At 46.3% G+C, this 19,572-nt stretch overlaps 3 protein-coding genes across 3 annotated transcripts in view; 2 read left to right on the forward strand and 1 right to left on the reverse strand.

Moving 5' to 3' along the window:
* The first annotated feature begins 32 nt into the window (after positions 1-32).
* Positions 33-12,275, forward strand: KLHL11 (kelch like family member 11). The gene is made up of 2 exons (XM_084862484.1): positions 33-662; positions 6,779-12,275. Exons 1-2 carry the CDS (start codon positions 118-120, stop codon positions 8,358-8,360), a joined length of 2,127 nt encoding a protein of 708 aa, XP_084718610.1. The 5' UTR covers positions 33-117; the 3' UTR covers positions 8,361-12,275.
* On the reverse strand, positions 11,570-19,547 carry KLHL10 (kelch like family member 10). Its single transcript, XM_084862533.1, has 5 exons — positions 18,155-19,547; positions 15,280-15,769; positions 13,809-14,426; positions 13,072-13,221; positions 11,570-12,862 (listed from the first exon to the last, which is right to left on the reverse strand). The coding sequence occupies exons 1-5, from the start codon at positions 18,346-18,348 to the stop codon at positions 12,488-12,490; spliced, it is 1,827 nt and encodes a 608-aa protein (XP_084718659.1). The 5' UTR covers positions 18,349-19,547; the 3' UTR covers positions 11,570-12,487.
* Positions 12,837-19,572, forward strand: part of LOC311610822 (NADH dehydrogenase [ubiquinone] 1 beta subcomplex subunit 3-like) — a gene marked incomplete at its 3' end in the record, with an annotated part of 78,586 nt that continues 71,850 nt past the window's right edge. The window contains exon 1 of the mRNA XM_084862339.1: positions 12,837-12,847. The remainder of the gene's footprint in view (positions 12,848-19,572) is intronic.

Genomic DNA, 19,572 nt, shown 5'->3' on the forward strand with positions numbered 1-19,572 from the left:
GCGGCCCGCGGCGCAGTGTGCGCCACTATTTACTCCCAGAATCCCTCTGTGTCGCACCAGAACGGCCGGCCCGTTCGGAGACTGCGGCGGCCCCGGCGCTGCGGCGGCGGCGTCAAGATGGCGGCTGCGGCAGTGGCGGCGGCGGCCGCAGCAGCCGCAGCTGCCTCGCTGCAGGTGCTGGAGATGGAGGGCATGGAGACGGCCGCCGCCGGCTCGGCCGGGCTCGCCGCCGAGGTGAGGGGCAGCGGCACGGTGGAGTTCGGGTCCGGGCCCTGCTTGTCCGCCATGGAGGCGAGCGGCGGCGACCCGGGCCCGGAGGCCGAGGATTTCGAGTGCAGCACCCACTGCTCGGAGCTGTCGTGGAGGCAGAACGAGCAGCGGCGCCAGGGCCTCTTCTGCGACATCACCCTGTGCTTCGGCGGCGCCGGCGGCCGCGAGTTCCGCGCCCACCGCTCGGTGCTGGCCGCCGCCACCGAGTACTTCACGCCGCTGCTCTCGGGCCAGTTCTCCGAGTCCCGCTCGGGCCGGGTGGAGATGCGCAAATGGAGCTCGGAGCCCGGGCCCGAACCTGACACGGTGGAAGCCGTTATCGAATACATGTACACCGGGCGCATCCGCGTCAGCACCGGCAGCGTGCACGAGGTTCTGGAGCTGGCGGACAGGTAGGCAGGGCCGGCGGGAGGGGGGTGCTGGCCTCCGAGCGCCGCCTCCCGGCACGCGCCGGCGGCGGCGGGGCGGGCAGCGCCGGCGGCTGAGCCCCGGGGACCCGGAGGACGTGCCCTCGTGTGGCCCTTCCCGGGGGCCCGCGGCGGGGTGCGGGCAGCTCCGGCGCCGGCCGCGGAGGATGCAGCCGGCCAGCCCCGTCGGGGCCACTTGCCAGGCTTAGGGGGTTCAGATCCCCGGTGGAGGAACACAAAGGCGATCCAAAGGAAAATCCGCTTCTGGTTGTAAGTGCTGTGTTGATATTAAAAAGGGATGACGGGGAAAGGGGGTGGTAGTGGTGGGGAAAGGGATGGTGATGGGGTAGACGGAAGACCTTTCTCTGGAGAGGACGTTTAGACCGACCTCTACCCAGCAAAGATAAGGCATTCCTGGCGGCTAGCGCAGAGGCCCTCAGGCAAGATCCAGTTTGGCTTTAGAGAAGAACGGGGGAAAAAAGAGAAAAATCCGGTGGGACTGGATCTAGTGGGTGAAGGGGAGACGGGTGTGTGAAATGCGTTGGGATAGGAGTTTTGGATTTTTACTGGGTGATGGGAAGCTGGGTGAAGAATTGATCTGATTTAAATATTTTAAAAGATGATTCTGGAAAACGGATTGTAGAGGATAGCAGGAATGGGTGCTCCAGAGACTGGTTTAGGGTGCAGGTGAACGAATGCCGTTTATAGAGATGGGAGGAGCCTGTGTGGGCAGTATTATGTTACAGATTCGTTATTTTAACAACTACCTATTGAGTACCTGTTATGCACCAGTTCAGACACTGGTTTCTAAAGATGCTGGGAATTCAGTGGGAGAACAAAACAGACAAAAGTCCCTACGTCATTGCACTCACATTGGTAGATGGACAAGATACATGAAATATATAGCGTGTTGGGTGATTGTTATGGCTATGACGAAAAATAAAAACGTGGTGGGGACATATAAATAGTGCTGATGGAGAGAAACTAGTATTTTTTAAATTGAATAGAGAATCCCTCACACAGAAGACATTTTTGCAAAGACCTGAAGGAGGTGAGATGAATCAGTGTTGGTGTGCAGGCCCAGGTTTGGAGCGTATCTGGATGGTAACGAATAGCAGGAGGCTGGATCAAACAGATGCTGAATGAGAGGAGTAGGAAAGGCCTCTGGGTGGAAATGGGAAGGGATCCAGATCCCGTAGGGCCTTGTTGGCCTGTGGCAGGACGTGAACTCTTACTCTGAATGAGATGTGAAGGTCTGAGGCCCAGGAATGACGCATTCTGATTTGGAGCATTCTGCTATGTTGAAGGATGGGGCAGCAAGGGCAGTAGCAGAGAGACTAGTGAAGGAGGTTGTTGCAATGGTGGTGTAGAGATCTGGATTGGGGAGGGTGAAGTAAAGGTAATAAGTGCTTCGATTCTAGATATATTTTGAAGATAAGGAGATGAATTTGCTCATAGATTGGATGTGGGTATGAGTAAGAGAGTGCTAGCTTTTGGACCCAAGCAATTGGAAAGATGGAGTTGTTGTTTTTTAACATGGAAGACTGCAGGAAAGCAAGTTTGGAGGAAGATCAGGAGTTTGATTTGGGTCCAGGAGAAGTGCGAGTAGGCAGGTGGATGCCAGAACATATAGAATCTAATTGAAGCTGTAAGACTGGATGAAATTAGTTAGGAAGAGAGTGTAGATGGAAAAGAGAAGGGGCAGGACTGAGTCCTGGGATTCTTCAGAATGTTAAAGAGGAACCAGCAGAGACTAGAAAGAAGGGTGCCAATCATTTAAGCTCTGTCAACCGTAACTGATCATTGAATTTGGCAATAATAGAGGGCCTTAATGACATAGAGCCATTTAAGATTCCCCCCCCCCCCCCCCCCCGCTGGGTCAAAGGGTCTGCATATTTTCAGCTTTTTTTTTTTTTTTAATATATTTTATTGATTTTTGTACAGAGAGGAAGGGAGAGAGATAGAGAGTTAGAAACATCGATGAGAGAGAGTCATCGATCAGCTGCCTCTTGCACACCCCCTACTGGGGATATGCCCACAACCAAGGTACATGCCCCTGACCGGAATCGAACCCGGGGCCCTTCAGTCCCCAAGCCGACGCTCTATCCATTGAGCCAAATCGGTCCCGGCCATTTAAGATTTTTTTAAAAAATTTTGAGCGAGAGGAAAAGGGAGAGAGATTTGAGATTTGTTGTTCCACTTTATTGGTTGAGTCCTGACTCAATTGTTTGATATGTGTCCTGACTGGGATTGAACCTACAACCTTGGCATTTTGGAACAACACCCTAACCAACTGAGCAACCCGGCCAGGGACAAGAGCCATTTAAGTTAAGTCGTGCTATACAAAGAAGATCAGAAAAATGTTATTCATGGACATATTTGGGGAGTGGTCCTGGGAGATCTATCCTCCCCCCTCTAATGTAGGAGATAATAGAGCATGTTTGTGTGCTGATAAAAAATGAATCAGTAGAAAAGGAGAGATTGATGTCACCGGACAGGAGAATAATTGTAGGAGCAAAGTGTTAGAAACCAAGAAGCAGCCGGGACCGGTTTGGCTCAATGGATAGAGCGTCGGCTTGGGGACTGAAGGGTCCCGGGTTCGATTCTGGTCAAGGGCATGTGCCTTGGTGGCAGGCATATCCCCAGTGGGGGGTGTGCAAGAGGTAGCTGATCGATGACTCTCTCTCATCGATGTTTCTGACTATCTCTCTCCCTTCCTCTCTGTACAAAATCAATAAAATATATTTTAAAAAAAAAGAAAAAGGAAAAAAAAAGAAAGGAACCAAGAAGCAGATAGAATTCATATGAAAAATGGAAAAGTTGGCCCGGCTGGCGTGGCTCAGTGGTTGAGCATGGAAACCACTGCGTTCAATGGCTCTATTCTGACAAATGAGCCAGAAAGTGCGCTGTCAGAGTTCGATTTCCATTTCCCAGTCAGGGCATATGCCGGGGTTGTGGGCTCAGTGGACCGTGCAGGAGGCAGCTGATCAGTGATTCTCTCTCATCGTTAATGTTTCTCCCCCCCCCCCCGCCCCCCCCCCCCCCACACACACACCCCTCTCTTTCTCTTTCTTTCTCCCTTCCTCTCTGAAAGCAATAAAAGATCTTTTTAATGGAAAAGTTGGACTGGGAAGGCATAGTGTAGGGTACAGCTGTAGGCAGTGTGGGTGGTGGGAAGATGAAGTTTCTGCCTGGTGGCTTCTCTGAAAGTGAGGCGGGTCATCCAGTAGAGAAGGGAGTGGAACAGGGCGGGGCAGTTACAGATCTGAGATGGGGGAAGGTGATTGCACTCACTCATGCTGTGTTTGCTTTTGCCAGGTGAGCTTGTTTTTCGGATTTGTCCAGCTTTATTAAGGAGTTGGGGATAAGAAGGAGGAGAGAACATTCAGGCAGTTTACTTACAGCACTAACTTCTCTCCCTCTGTCTGTCAGCTGCTGAGCAGCTGCCTTGCGTTAGGCACTCTTCTGAGTATCCTGCAGCCATCTCATCTAATGTTATCATCAGCTCTGAGAGCGGATCACTCTCCTAACCCCACTCCCCATACATTCTCTTGGTCATGCCCACCTTATAGGGCACTAACAACGTAAATCACAAGAAGTGCTGCTTGCAATGCCCGCCACATGGCAGATGCCTGGTGTATGCTAGCTGTTGTTTTCATAGAGCAATGTTCCTAGCCCCGTCCGAGGGAATATGTGTGGGAACTACCTGGAGTGCCTGCCAGAAATAGGAGCTGGGAATCTAGGCCCCCATCATGTTTGAGAGCTACTGGAACTCACTACTACACCTTGTCTTTATGTCTAAGATGTATTTTCACTGAAGAGAGTGAAGGGAGCCTGTTACTCATCTTTACATCATTGTTTAGACAGTGTTGTCCGATTGTTATTGGCACCAATTCAGTGGCAACAGGAATCCCCAATTTGGGGTGTGGTGAAGAAGGAAACTTTATTCAGTGCAAAACAGCTCAATTGTGATATAGCACAGCTGTGAAAACAGCATGGGCTGTAGAACAGCTCGATTGTGAGATAGCAAGGCTGTGAAGCAGCCCTGGGGCCAAGTCCTTCCAGCTATTATAGATGCTCTGCTGGCCTCTGCTCTGCTCCTCCATGGTCTGCTGCATTCTGTGCCAGTCTGCTCTGGCCTGGGCCTGCACCGGTCTGCTCCTTTGACACATCTTTGGTGTTTCAGCTCAGCCAGGCTACCCAGTTTTTGGTGGGAAAGGAAAGTGTGCTGTCAGAGCCAGAGGGGAGCGGGCTTATTTGGGTAGACATCCTTGCCCCTGGTCCCTGATTGGTCTGTCATCATGCAAATGAGGACTCGAAGCCCGCACAATTTGATTGGTCCAAAATGCACTGTCCTGATTGGTCAGAATAGAACCACTGTGGTTTGTTGGAGCTGCACAGCTCCAATTGGATGGGAAAGCTTCAGTCCTTTTGGTTGAAATTGAATTCAGGAATACTCTCTCAGGGCCAGCTCAGGTGCAGAAACACAGTTGGTTCTGAGGCAAGTGCTTCAGTGCAGGCTTCTCCCTGAATTGAGAGGCCCCTGTGGAGACATGGCTGCTAGGCTCTGCTTTTTGAAAATTTGAGTACAGTTAGCTACCAAGAGCCCTCTCTCTTTCTCAGGTTTCACAATAGTTGTAACAATCATAATAATAAATGGTTACTGAATTAAGTAGGTCTGGACGGATGTATTCGTCCTTATATTGTTAAGGTTCTCAGTGGAGGGGACTTCTCTTTTTTAAAGTGGAGGTCTCTAACTGTACCCTTGGGGCTGAATTCTGCCAGATTTATGGGTTTGTCTGAAATGTGGTTTTGTGGTGTTTTTTTTTTTTTTAATTTAACTTTAAACAAATTGAGGTAGGTAAGTAATTTCTAGCCAACTACATGCCAAACCATTTTTCTTTTTTCTTTTGATAATCACCCAAGGATATTTTTTCCATTGGAAAGGGGACAAGGGGGAAGGAGAGAAGAGACAGAGAGAGAAACGAGGATGTGAAGCAGGTTCATTGATTGGTTGCCTCCCTCACACGCTCTGACTGGGGCCAGGGATCCATCCTGAAACCCAGTTATGTGCCCTTGACTGGGAATCGAACCCAAGACCCTTCAGTGTGCAGGCCAATGCTCTAACCACCTGCCAGTGCTCTTCTTTTTACCCTGGACTGCCCTGTACACGTTTTTTATTGTTTTATTTCCTGGCTTCTTCAGATGTTCGTTTGCTTTGCCACCCCTGCTTTAATGAGACTGCAGCTCCCCCACTCTCCCACACCTCCCCGCTTCATTTGTTGTCCTGGAGGAATGGTCTGGTGAAGAGGAGATTTAAACCTCGGACACAAAAATTCCACTTCTGAGGCCTGTGTAACCAACCTCCTGGGAGCCACAGTTCCTATACCATGCAGTCAATGCTTACTAAAGCTCTTCGCTGAGACCCTGCCTCAGTGAAGAGAGGCTGGTCACTGGCAAGGGATTGGGGTAGGATGGTAAATTAGAGTGAAAATAGTCCTAGCCGTTTGGCTTAGTGGATAGAGTGTCAGCCTGAGGACTGAAGTGTCCGAGATTTGATTCCGGTCAAGAGTACGTACCTAGGTTGCAGGCTCCATCCCCAGCCCCGGTTGGGGCACATGCAGGAGGCAACCATCAATGTGCTTGTCTCACATCGATGTCTCTCTCTCTCTCCCTCTCCCTTCCACTCTCCGGGAAAATCAATGGAAAAATATTCTCAGGTGAGGATTAACAACAACAAACAGGTAAAAATAAAGTATAGGACTGTTATACTTTAGTAAAGGATATGTCTGGAAAATCTTACGTAATTTAAAATCCCCATTGTGTGCATATGTGTGTTAGATATATTATGCATAACATAATTATATACAAACTATATAAGTAATTGAAAACAGATCATAGATAGAGATGATTTTATATATGCTTTTAAACATACTTTTCAGTATAATCCATTTTAATTTGGGAAGGTTTGCTTTTTTTCAGATATTGTGCATAAAGTGAGTTAAAGCTTACCATTTCAATTTGTATAATTCAGAGGCTCTCAAAACGCAGCTACATAATATGTACATTTGAAAATTAATCCTTCTTTTTCTTGATTTTAGGTTCCTATTAATTCGCTTAAAAGAATTTTGTGGAGAATTTCTCAAGAAAAAACTTCATCTCTCTAATTGTGTGGCCATTCATAGCTTAGCTCACATGTATACCCTGAGCCAGCTTGCTCTGAAAGCTGCCGATATGATACGGAGAAATTTCCACAAAGTAATTCAGGATGAGGAATTTTACACTTTACCTTTCCATCTTATTCGAGACTGGCTGTCAGACCTGGAAATTACGGTGGATTCCGAAGAGGTTCTTTTTGAAACAGTTTTGAAGTGGGTTCAGAGAAATGCCGAAGAGAGGGAGAGGTACTTTGAAGAACTTTTTAAATTGCTCAGATTGTCCCAGATGAAGCCTACTTATCTTACTCGGCACGTCAAACCGGAGAGGCTGGTGGCCAACAATGAAGTTTGTGTCAAGCTAGTGGCTGATGCTGTGGAGAGGCATGCTCTGAGAGCTGAGAACATACAGTCTGGTACAATCCAGCATCCCGCTTCTAATGTCTCATTGTTACCTCGCTACGGACAAAACATGGACGTGATCATGGTGATTGGAGGCGTGTCGGAAGGAGGGGACTATTTAAGTGAATGTGTGGGGTATTTTGTTGATGAGGACAGATGGGTAAACCTGCCCCATATTCATAATCACCTGGATGGCCACGCGGTTGCAGTAACTGAATCCCACGTGTATGTTGCTGGATCAATGGAACCAGGTTTTGCTAAAACTGTGGAAAGATATAACCCAAATTTTAATATATGGGAACATGTTTGTAGTCTGATGACACGGAAGCATTCTTTTGGGCTAACCCAAGTCAAAGGGAAGCTCTATAGCATTGGAGGACATGGCAACTTCAGTCCCGGCTTTAAAGATGTTACTGTTTATAATCCTGAGATTGACAAGTGGCACAACTTGGAATCGGCACCAAAGATTCTTCGAGACGTCAAAGCTCTCGCCGTCGAAGACCGGTTTGTGTACATCGCTGCCCGCACCCCTGTGGATCGGGACACGGAGGATGGCCTGAAGGCTGTCATCACCTGCTACGACACAGAGACGCGGCAGTGGCAGGATGTGAAGTCTCTGCCGCTTATTGACAATTACTGCTTTTTCCAAATGTCTGTGGTCAATTCCAACTTTTACCAGACAGCATCATGCTGTCCCAAGAGTTATTCTTTAGAAAATGAAGAGGCAGTCAGAAAGATCGCCAGCCAAGTTTCCGATGAGATCCTTGAAAGCTTACCTCCAGAAGTCCTAAGCATCGAAGGAGCAGCCATTTGCTATTACAAAGATGACGTTTTCATTATTGGAGGCTGGAAAAACAGTGACGATATCGACAAGCAGTATCGGAAAGAGGCCTATCGATACTGCGCCGAGAGGAAGAGGTGGATGCTGCTCCCGCCCATGCCGCAGCCGCGCTGTAGAGCCGCTGCCTGCCACGTGAGAATCCCGTACCGGTACCTGCATGGCACACAGAGGTATCCCATGCCTCAAAACTTAATGTGGCAGAAGGACCGGATCAGGCAGATGCAAGAAATACATCGGCATGCCTTGAACATGCGGCGAGTGCCAAGCTCTCAGATCGAATGCTAGGTTCTCCAGTACATGAAGCTTAAAACAGTCACACACCTGTTTTGTGGAGCTGAAGATACCAGACTGTTACTTGAAAAAGTGTGTCAATAACTTATTTTCTACCTGAATTGATGATTGCCCCCTATAAAAGAAATATAGTTAAAATCGGAAGACTGGGAAACTGAATTCAATACGTGGTAATTTTTGTTAGCTTGCAGTCTTTTTCTGCCTTTGGTCTCTGTCTTTGGTTTATGTGTATGAGCTAGCTAACTAAGATCTTACTAAAGGCAGACGGGAAAACCAGGTGTAGTTCCTTGGCTGGTTTTCTGCTAAGAAGGTATAACTCCTTTGTCTTAGGACTTAGGTTTTGAATATGCTTTAAGCATCAATTTTATTTGCACATTTCTTGATATTCCTTTTCACTTTTTTCCGGAACGGTTGGTTTTGATAAGATCAGAATTTATGCATCGAGCCCTCATTTGCAAGAGGTATGTGCAATAGTAGGACTAAAATTTGAAGGAAAAAGCACAATATTTTAGCAAGATGATTTTAGAATTCTTGCTTTGACATTTTGTTTATCTAGAAATGCTGTTTTCTTTCCTTCTAGAAGAGAGGACTGGTGAGAAATTTGTAATTGGCTCATGCATTTTTTTGGAATATTTTTCATTTCTTTAGCCAACTGAGTTATTGACTTTAAGCTGTCACTCTGAAATGATGGTAATTGGCACAAGTATTGATCTTTAGCTGATTGATTGAATTCAGAGGACATTATATATGTGAAATTCGTTTCTCTAAGAAGTATTATTGGTGCAGTCTGAGAAGTCAAAGGCATTAAAAATGTTTAAATACTTTTTTCAGGAATTGCAGGCTTATATGAGGATAATAAGTTCATGAGTGTAAATAATGCCGATGACAATCGACACTCAATGCCTTTGATTTTAAATTTTGTACTAATGCATATTTAATAGAATCTTCATTCCTTTCTAATTTTTTTTTTTTTAATGGAAAGAGAAGAACAATTTAGAGAAATGTTTCTAAAGAGAAGCCTTATTCCTCAGCCCCAATTGTTATAATGTCATATCCAGTTGCCCTAGACTTTTTTTTAAAGAAGACTTTATTTGAGCCAAACTGACCACATATGCTGGGAGAGGACCTCACGTGCTCCCCTGTTGCCATGAACTTTAATTGGAACTTTGCCTGAGCCTGGAATACCAAATTTAAGGGCATAATTGTGGCTCTTCAAATTTTATTTTTATTCATTCTTCTGATTCTTGTAACACACTCAAAAGCTTTATACAAATTAGCACTTGGGTTGACTATTTTAGCACTCAGTAACTCCTACTCTTACTGTTTGCAAGGTAGGTCCAGTATATTTTTCTTGTTTTCTACTATCTTTGGCATTCCCAAACACTGCCCTAGAAGTAGAATTCTAAATGCATTGATTTTTTTTTTCTTCCCTACTGCACTATAGTTAACCTCTTTATTAGTTATATCAAACACTAAATGCAAAACAAAACAGAAATTTTAGCTCTCAGCTACAAGACTACTACTAATGTTTAGCCCTTGGACTCTCTACTAAGAATTTTCCTGAAATTTCTAAATTGATATCACTACCTAGGATGGGTTTTCAACAAACTTGTTGGAAATCTGCTTTAAAACCATTTAATTTAGAAGGGGGTGGGGACCGGAAACTGCAAGTCATGTTTCTCTATGAGGATATATTATCCCATCCCAACCATTTTCTCAATTTCTATGTATTTGTAGTTAGTTTAATAAAAGCCATTGGATTCTGAGAAATGCTAATTCTTAGTTGTGAGAAATCTATGCAAGTAAGACAGAAAAGCTCAATGAACGAAGTTCTCATTCCTCTCTGCTAGACTTCCTTTTCCTGGCGGTTTAAATCTTCGCTCACTCTGATGCCAGTTTCTCTCTAGAAGGTGATGCAGGGATTGGGGGCCAGTGAGTTTTGTGGGGGGTTTTTTGTCTCAAACTTTTGTGAGAGTCACCAATTTATTTGGAAGGTTGTCTCTTTTTCATAGTATGGCCGACTTCACAACTGATAAGATTTAGGTATAATCTGGCTTTGAAAACTTGATTGAAATTGTTGTTTTTTAACTTAGCAGGCAGCCTAGGCCACGGGTGGAAAGAAGGGGTAAGTGCTTCCTTGCATGATGGTGTGTGCAGGTTTTCCTGACTACTGAGTTTCTAATTTCCGTATCTGAATTCACGTGTGATTTCACATCAATAACTTGTGTTTCTGAAATAGCCTAACTAACTTGTTAATCAGGAAGGAAACCAGATTTGCTTAAATCTGTTCAAGGCTGACATTCTGAAGTTCCAAACTGGAAATAACTTCCCAGTGTTTTTGGAAAGGTTCTGATTACAAAGAACCTAACATGGCTTTGGGGGGCGGGGGGGGCGGGGCGGAAATGTCCTTTTTGATGAAAATGTGAAGATTGTGTTTGGTAATTTAATCAGTTAAAAATACAGCTTTAAAAAGGCAACTAATGTGTATTTAAGCAAATCTTGTTTTTGTTGCTTTCGGTAATTTGTGGAAGTAAAAGAGGAATTGATTATACAAAAAGTAACAACTATACATAACTTTGAGTGAATCTACTTCTATCTCAGAATGGATAACTTAACTATACCTACCCCGCCATGGTTAAAAAAAAATAAATCTGGTATATATTAGGAATGTCAGTCATGAGCTTAGTGTTTAAGTATCTCACTTGCAGTTATTTGCATGATTAGTCTTGTGTATCTTGGTATCTTGGCTTTTGCTGTGCCAATTCAAAAATATTGTGCTAAAAAAATCTATTTATTGACATTTGTTTTGATCAGCTGGCTTTTGTGTAGTATTTCTGGGACCAAAAATTTTTAAATACTAACTTTTAAAATATAGAACAGACTCTTGGAACTGGAAAGACTGTTTATGGAAGATTTGTGTGCTTTTGTATTTTAAATTCTTCAGGCTGCTGCTAAGGCAGTTTCTAGTGCACATGTTTTTTCTCCATGTTTCTTGACTAGTGTAGCATGTGGTGTATCTAAATATTCTCTGCTTCATAATTCTTATATGAACACTAATATATTGGTAGACAAGTAAGCTAAATTGTGTATTTTAGTTACTTGGCCTAATCAAGCATAACCAAAGGGATTTTTTTTTTTTTTGTACTTTCCTCAATTAAGCTAACATGAAAAGGGTATATTGGTCACATTTCATGTCTTTTGAAAACAGAGAATTGTGAAGCATGTTCATCAGCCTACACTAGAAACATTGCTCTTTAACTATAGAATATTTGAGAAACAACTCAGTCTCCCTTTTAACTGTCAAACATGTTGGCACAGTTCATCACTCCAGTTTGTTAATCTCTTGAGAGTAGTCCATTTTTGTTTTTGTTAATGTTCTGGTCATTGGAAACAAAAGAGCTCATAGTTGAGTGATGTAATACAATAACAACACAATATAGTAGTCATTTTGCTTCACAGAATTTAGTTAGCCAAATAACTGCTATTTATTGCTTACCTTTGTGAGGCTTTCGTCTGCCCTATATGACCATTTCTGCAACAGTGAAGCACATACGATAGAGCACTTAGTAACTTAATCCTCCTGCCTTTTGCACTCGTGAAAAGTAGTGCTTGCTAGACGTGTGAAGATCTTAGGATCCCTGTGCTTAGGGCTCATTGAGTTATTTGTGACATCAATACTTAGTTCCAGCGATGTACAGTGAGTTGTGGGGGCTAGCAGTATCCAAGCCCCTATTCTACTGAAAGAATAATTTTGTCTATCTCCTGCAAGCCAGAGGAGATGTGGAACGTAAAACACTTTGAGACATGACGTTGTGTAACAGCTTGTTTTATGTTCCCGAAGCTATCTTGTTCTGTGTTAAAGCTACTAATGGTCTCAATCTAAGCTTTAAATAAACGTATTTCATTAGAGCTGGTTTGCATTGTGTGGTTTTTCCTTTTAAGTACGTGCTGTTGAATGTAATTGCTTTCTTCCCTGAACCCTTTTACTCCCTCGTTCGTCCACCCCTTGGCTCCCTTATGGTGAACATTTTCCAGTACTCTTACAAGTTTAAACACTGCATTTATTTTAAAAAAGAATTAATTCTTATTGCTTAGACTTTTTATTAGCTAAATGAAGAGGCTCATACAGGTAAGGTGCTTGTTGAAGCGGAGTACTTGACCTCATCGCGCAGTGCTAATCCGGTGAAGTTGTCCCTTCTGGCTGCGTACTCCCCGACGTTGGCCAGCCCCGGCACCACGCAGCAGCTCAGGGCACTGCGGTATATGCTCATGTCGTGGGCGTCATACCACTCGTCAGTCTTTTCGTCGTAGCACTCCACGTTGAAGGTGGTGGTAAAGCCGTTGAAGCCGCCCACCACAAACAGGAGGTCGTCCACCACCTCGATGCCGAAATTGCTACGAGGGTTAAACATGGTGGGGATCGTGCGCCAGGTGTTGGCCACCGGGCTGTAGGCTTCTGCACTCCTGAGTCGGTTGGCTCCGTCAAAGCCGCCTACCTGTGGACGGCAACGGGAACGGGAACGGGAACAGGATTTACTGTTTGCCTGGACTCTGTTCCCCCAGGAGGCCCTCGAGGGGAGGGCCAGTGGTCTCACCTCCCTCTCCCGCTGTCTGCCATGGAACGAAACCTTTCCGAGTGCTTACCATTGGTCGCATGATAGAAAATGGAGGGGGTCGTTTTTGTGGTGGTACACGATCAACTCACCGCATACACGTGTTCTCCATAAGCGATTACGCCTATTCCACTCCTCCTGCTTCTCATGGGTGCTATGACTGTCCACTGATTACTCTCAGTGTTGTACACTTCGGCTGTGAACAGGCATTCATTTCCATTGAACCCACCACATATGTAGACCTGTGTGAAGACAGTTTAAGATTATTAAAATGGTTACCTCTGGATTATGAACGGGTGTGTACATGGTGTGTGTGTGGGGGGTGCTTTTATACCAGTCTGTTATTGATTTTAGAGCGAGAGGAAGGGAGGAGAGAGAGAGAAACATCAACCCGCTGGTCCACCCATTCATGCACTCATTGGTTGACCTTTGTATGTGCCCTGACCAGGACTCAAAGCCAAAACTCTGGCACATCAGGACAATGCCACAGCCAACTGAGCGACCAGCCGGGGGCACTCTGAGCTTCTTTTTTCCACATGTACATGTATTGCTCTTTATTTATTTTGACTCTTTTTGTGGTTATACTCTCAGAGTCTATTACAGTGAAAGGATACAAATAAAAACTCAGCCGGGGGAAGAGATTCATGGGTCAGAATGAGTCAACTAAGAAAAGACAGTTGCAAAGGGTCCCTTAGTCATTGGATGAAAGGGTTTGAATTGCCAAGAAGACTGCCATTTCTGTTTTCCGTCCACCCCCCAGAGAGAAGAGCATTATTTCCGGGCTTGTTTGCTTTCACACACACACACACACACACACACCATGTTTTACCTTTCCGTACAGTGTCGTGGCACTGGCATCGCTCCTCTGCTCGTGCATGGGGGCGATGAGTGTCCACTGGTTGGTCTCCGGCTCGTAGCGCTCGGCGGTGTTGAGACGCACGTAGCCGTCGAACCCGCCCATGGCGTAGATGAAGTTGCTGAGGACCGTCACGCTGACATAGCAGCGTCGGGAGTGCATCGGGGCCACCTGGTGCCAGGTTTTCTTGACTGGGTCAAAACGCTTAACGCTATTGAAGTAGTCTACGCTATCGAACCCCCCGATGATATACACGTAGCCTTTGAGGTAGGCCGCCCCGTGGTAGGCACGGGGGCTTTCCTCTTCGCAAGTGACGTTCACCCATCGGTCTGCCCGCGCATCATACGCCTCAATGGCATTGGTGGGGCTCCCACCGCTCCAGCCACCAATCGCAAACAGGATGGCGTAGGGCAGGCGGGGCCGGGTGAGTGGGTTGGTAAAGTCAGAATTAGAGGGTCCATTCATGTTTAGGTCATACATGGCTTTGAGGGCATTAATGATGACTGGCTTGCATTCCTCACTGTCTTTGACATAGTCATTCATCTTCACATTGTTCATGAAGTACTCCGCATGCATCAGGGCCAGGCGGACCTGAGGAGGAAACGCAGAAAGTCATTTAAAAAAGCGAGGCGAGGAGGCCTGCCTTTGAACTGCAGCAGGGCCGCGTTTTGTTCTGTTTTGACATTTACAACTTATAGTTTAAGTATCTGTTTTTAAGAGGTGGTGTGCATTTGGATCCTGAGAATGAGCTGGAAAATGATCAGCAAGCTAGCTCATTCCTTGACCACCAGACTTCTACTAGACCAAAAAGGTGGAAGTAATTTTTCTGTAAATGAGTATCTGTCTCTGTATGTGAAATAACACGAGTTAGCATCAAATGGCTACTACTCCAGTTTCTCCCTTGGGTTTAGGGAAACTCAGAATGGACAAAGTTAAAAAGAAGACTAGAGTTCTTTTGAAGCCTTGCCCTCTCCTTCCCCCACAGCCAGGGAGAATTTTTGTCAAAGACTAAAACTGTGGGGTGGAGGGAGGGGGGCGAAGTGGCCTGGCTGGTGTGGCTCTGCTGGTTGGAGCATCATCCGTACACCAAAAGGTGGCTGGTTCGATTCCCAGTCAGGGCATACACCCAGGTTGCAGATGCTACCCTGGTCGTCGGGCGAGCAGGAGGCAACCGACTCACATTGATGTTTGTCTCCCTTCCTCTCCCTAAAAAAGAAAAATATAAACAAAAGAACTGGGATAAAAGGAACTAGCAATGCCAAGAGCAAAGAAAATTGCAAAATTCCAGAAACTAGTAGGAGATGCCTTCTGTACACCTATATGTTAAACACAGCCCTGGAGTCTGTCACACATCTGACTATAGCTCTTAGGACAACCCGACTGGGATAAATGAGTCAAAAGTGGTCAACTAAGCATCCTACAAAAAAAAGTAATTAAACTTGACCTTGGGAAGCAAAACTGAAATATGCTGCTTCCTGCTTTGGGGGTCATGAGCAATCCATTTTAAAATGGCCTCAAACACAGCATCTTCCTGTTTGACGTTCAGCTCGTCTTTCTCGATGATATCCTTCAGTTCAATGACGGAGAGCTCCAGAAACTCTGCCGAGACTTTCACCATCTCCTCGAAGTTGTGCAGGATGAACATGTAGGCCTTCTGCCTGAGCTCCGGGCAGTAGTAGTAGTCCGTGAACTTGCAGATGCCGATACAGTTATCCAGACACAGCTCTGCCTTGAGGAACTCGCAGCAACCCCTGACAATACCCATGATGTTGAACTGGTCCGCCGCAGCCAGCAGCTTCTCCACGTTGTCGGGCGTGATGGGCACGGTCCTGGTATACGCATATTCGATAATCAGCTTCATCATGTCGGGGGAGATGCCGGGAATGTTGTATACCTTCTTTTCAGTGTTGTTCCAGCCACTTGTAAACAAAGCTCTGGAAAAAGGGGGGAAACGAGCAGTCACTGAAACATTTCCCTCCAGGCGACCATGTTCTCCCCGCTTTTTTCTTGTGGGGGAGTTTGGATATTGTCCAAAGAGCCCATTGAAAATAAATTGGCGAGAGGAAGGAGAGGGGAAGGGCAGGCTGCTTTAGGGCAGGCTGCTTTATACGGAGGGTGAGAGAACCTTCCCAGGAACTTTGATTGTGGTCACTCTTATACTCGTGATCACCATATCCTTTTCCCATTTGGGGATGAAAAAATTGGGATCTAGCCCTGACCAGCTTGGCTCAGTGGATAGAGCGTTGGCCTACGGACTCAAGGGTCTGGGGTTCGATTCCGGTCAAGGGCATGTGCCTTGATTGTAGGCACATCCCCAGTGGGGAGTGTGCAGGAAGCAGCTGATTGGTGTTTCTAACTTTCTATCCCTCTCCCTTCCTCTCTGTAAAAAGTCAATGAAATATTTAAAAAAAAGAAAAATTGGGATCTAGAGCTAGGTGTAAGACCCAGGTCTCTGTCTCAACCCCATTGCCCACCAAATTCAAGTAATCTTCAACACATATCCACAATCCAATCAATTCTATTGCTACCCCCAGTAAGGGAGTGTGCAGGAGGCAGCTGAATCGATGTTTCTCTCTCATCAATGTTTCTAACTCTCTATCCCTCTCCCTTCCTCTCTGTAAAAAAATCAATTATATATATAACCTTCCATTGACTTTCCTTCTTGGAGTAAAATACAAAGCCTTTCTGGGTGGCTGAAGTGGAATTAGGCATTATTTTTACAAAAGTCCTGTGAGCCCAAACCAGTTTGGCTCTGGCAGCATCGGCCTGTGGACTGAAAGTTCCCAGATCGATTCCGGTCAACGGCATGTACCTTGGTTGCGGGCACATCCCCAGTGGGGAGTGTGCAGGAGGCAGCTGATCAATGTTTCTCTCTCATCGATGTTTCTAACTCTATACCTCTCCCTTCCTCTCTGTAAAAAAATCAATAAAATATATTTAAAAAAAACAAAACAAAACAAAAAAACCTGTGAGATCTGGGCCAGCCACACCTCTCTGACACGTTCCTTGAACACATCAGAGATGCTTCCATCTTTGGGCTTTACCTGCTCTTTCTTCTGCCTGGAATTCTGCCCAGATCTCTCTGTTTCTCAATCCTTCATTCCCTTGCAGTCTTTGCTCAAATTTAACTTTGTCAGAAAGTGATAATCCTATTTAAAATTGCCATCCACCGGCAATCTTATTTTTTCTTAGCACTTACAATCTGATATGTATTTTATTTATTTAATGTCTCTTTTCCCTACCAGAAGGTAAGCTTTATGAGGACAGGAATGTTTACCTCTTTATTCATTGTTTTATTTCCAGTACCCACTATAGCGCTGGTCACAAAATAGGCACTTAATAAATAGCTATTGAATAAATAAGTGACTAGTATTCCACTCTGTAGCTAGGTACTGAATAAGACAGAATTCCCCTCCATAATATATTTTGCTTCCTTTTTCTAGGAGGTCTCAGGGACTATGGGCTTAGAGATAAAATTCTCCTCTAGAGCAGGGGTCTGTAAATACAGCCAAACTCCAACCACGTCTTCTTTTTGTACTGCCCACAAGGTAAGAATATTTTTTACATTTTTTAAAATGGGGTAAATATGAAATTATAATAAATTCAAACTTCAGTGTCCTTTCATTTAGTATTATCTATGGCTGCTTTCCCACTCTAAAGGCAGAGTGGAGTAGTTGCATGTGAGAGAGACTGCAAAGCTTACAGCATGTGCTATCTGGTCTCTTTATATACCCTGCGATAGATCAAAATGAGAATTTTTAGCAACAGGTGGGACACATTTATCATATCTTGAGTGGAATTGATTACGCAAACATTTTCAGCTCATGAACCAAATAGCCCTTCCATTTCCTGGGTTACAATGGTTTGGACACAAATCTCTCCCTCCCCGCCCCCCTCTCTTTTCTTCTGATAAATATTTATGTGGTTCTCCTGCATCCCCCTTCCCGTCCCCTCAATCCTTGATAATGGATCACCCTGTTCCAGCTCGTCTCTATGGGGCCAGGGGGATAGGGGTGGTTGAAGTGGCATTACTAGTATTATCTAGGTTTAAGTAGGAAACCCAGTATAGTTTGAGTGAGAAAAGGAAAAAGCAGCTGGCCCACCAAGAGTTGGTTGAAATCCAAATTGAAAGTCAAAGAGAAGAGAATCAGGCCCTAGCTGTGCCCCTTCAGGTGACAAAGGAGCCAGGCTACCCTCCGGAGCCGCGTGCTTTGACAGTGTCCCCAAGCTCAAGACGGTCGGGTGGGAAACACGAAACGAACCACATCTAAAATGCACCCGATCCCCCCTCAGGCTCAGTCCGGCCGCCCTGTCGGTACCTAAAGTAGGAACTGCAGCTACAGAGGATGTTCTTGTGGGCATTGAACTCAAAGCCATTGACCTTGATGACCACGTCGCAGAGCTTGCCCTCTAGCCTAAGCTCGTTGAAGATCTCACAGGTCATCGCACTCATCTTCCTCTCCATGTGAGGTTGGTGGAAACGCGTGGAGGCCGCCTTGTTCTCCATCTCCATGGCACCCTGGGGCCAGCCGAGGGAGGCTGTTCTCCGAGGGTGTCGGGGAGGGTTGTGGGGGGCCCCTTCAGCCAGCTGTCGCTCCTTTTCCCTACTACATCTTTCATGTAGGGTCCATTAGGCAGCCCAAGTTCCAGAATCCTGGGCCTGAGTGATATCACCCGCAGGATTGTGCTCTCAGGTTCTGGAATTCTCTCCAATTGAAAACCAAGGAGGAGGAGGTCTGGCCCTGGTGGTGCCTCTTCGGATGACCAAGGAGCCCAGCGCTCTGACAGTGTCCCCAAACTTCAGATGGCGGGGTGGGGAACGTGACATGAACCAAGATGTCTCACATGCGCCCAGTTCCCCCGTAGGCTCAGTCGGGCAACCCTATTCCGTCTAAAGTCCCCGTCCTCCTGCCTTCTCCCCTCCCCACTGCACCGCCAGCTAAAGATCACCCCACACCTGCACCCATGTCCTTGTACCCCGAGCAGGACCATGGCCACCAACACCATGTAAGAGGGTTTTTTTGTTTGTTTGTTTTGTTTTAAAGATATGTATTATTTATTTTTACAGAGAGGAAGGGAGAGGGATAGAGAGTTAGAAACATTGATGAGAGAGAAACAGTGACCAGCTGCCTCCTGCACACCTCCCACTGGGGATGTGCCCCTAACCAAGGCACATGCCCTTGACGGGAATCGAACCTGGGACCCTTCGGTCCGCAGGCTGATGCTCTATCCTCTGAGCCAAACCGGTCAGGGGCATGTAAGAGTTTTTATTAATCAGTTCTGGTTCCTGTTGCCCACTTCGCATCCCGGTGGCATCCATCCACCTTCCTCCACAGCTCCCCCTGGCTCCCCAGCCTCCGCGTTCATGGAAACCAGGCCCGAGGAGGCAGAAGGGAGACGCAGAATGGATGAGCCTTGCACCTCGGCCCGGCTGCCCAGGCCTCTCCTGGCCTCTGGACGTGAGGTAGACACTCACTGTCTCCTGAGGAGGCCCAGAACCGCCTCTGGATGGGGAACAGAACCGCTTTGGGCCCCTTTTCCTGCCCTCCCCTGCCCTCCCCTCCCCTCAACCCTGCGGCCTTTCCGTCCTGCAAACTGGAAGCCAGAAGCCACCTTGCTTGCTGGGGTTTTTGCTCTAGAGAGAGTGGCACCCCGTGACCCCAATTCCTTGGCACCGTCGCCCTCAACACAGAGCCCCCGACCAGGGTCTCCCGCCGCGTGGGGCGCAGCGCCCCCG

The sequence above is a fragment of the Pipistrellus hanaki genome (genome assembly GCF_964339955.1).
Source record: "Pipistrellus hanaki genome assembly, chromosome: 16".
In the NCBI taxonomy this organism is placed as follows: Eukaryota; Metazoa; Chordata; class Mammalia; order Chiroptera; family Vespertilionidae; genus Pipistrellus; species Pipistrellus hanaki.

Bases quoted from the DNA above. Each gene is read 5' to 3' on its own strand.
- KLHL11 (XM_084862484.1), top strand. From the start codon at position 118: ATGGCGGCTGCGGCAGTGGCGGCGGCGGCCGCAGCAGCCGCAGCTGCC. The intron at 663-6,778 runs GTAGGCAGGGCC...TCTTGATTTTAG, and splicing joins GTTCTGGAGCTGGCGGACAG to GTTCCTATTAATTCGCTTAA.
- KLHL10 (XM_084862533.1), bottom strand. From the start codon at position 18,348: ATGGAGATGGAGAACAAGGCGGCCTCCACGCGTTTCCACCAACCTCAC. The intron at 14,427-15,279 runs GTCAAGTTTAAT...TTTCCTCCTCAG, and splicing joins TTTCAGTTTTGCTTCCCAAG to GTCCGCCTGGCCCTGATGCA. The intron at 13,222-13,808 runs GTAAAACATGGT...GTCTTCACACAG, and splicing joins CCACGACACTGTACGGAAAG to GTCTACATATGTGGTGGGTT.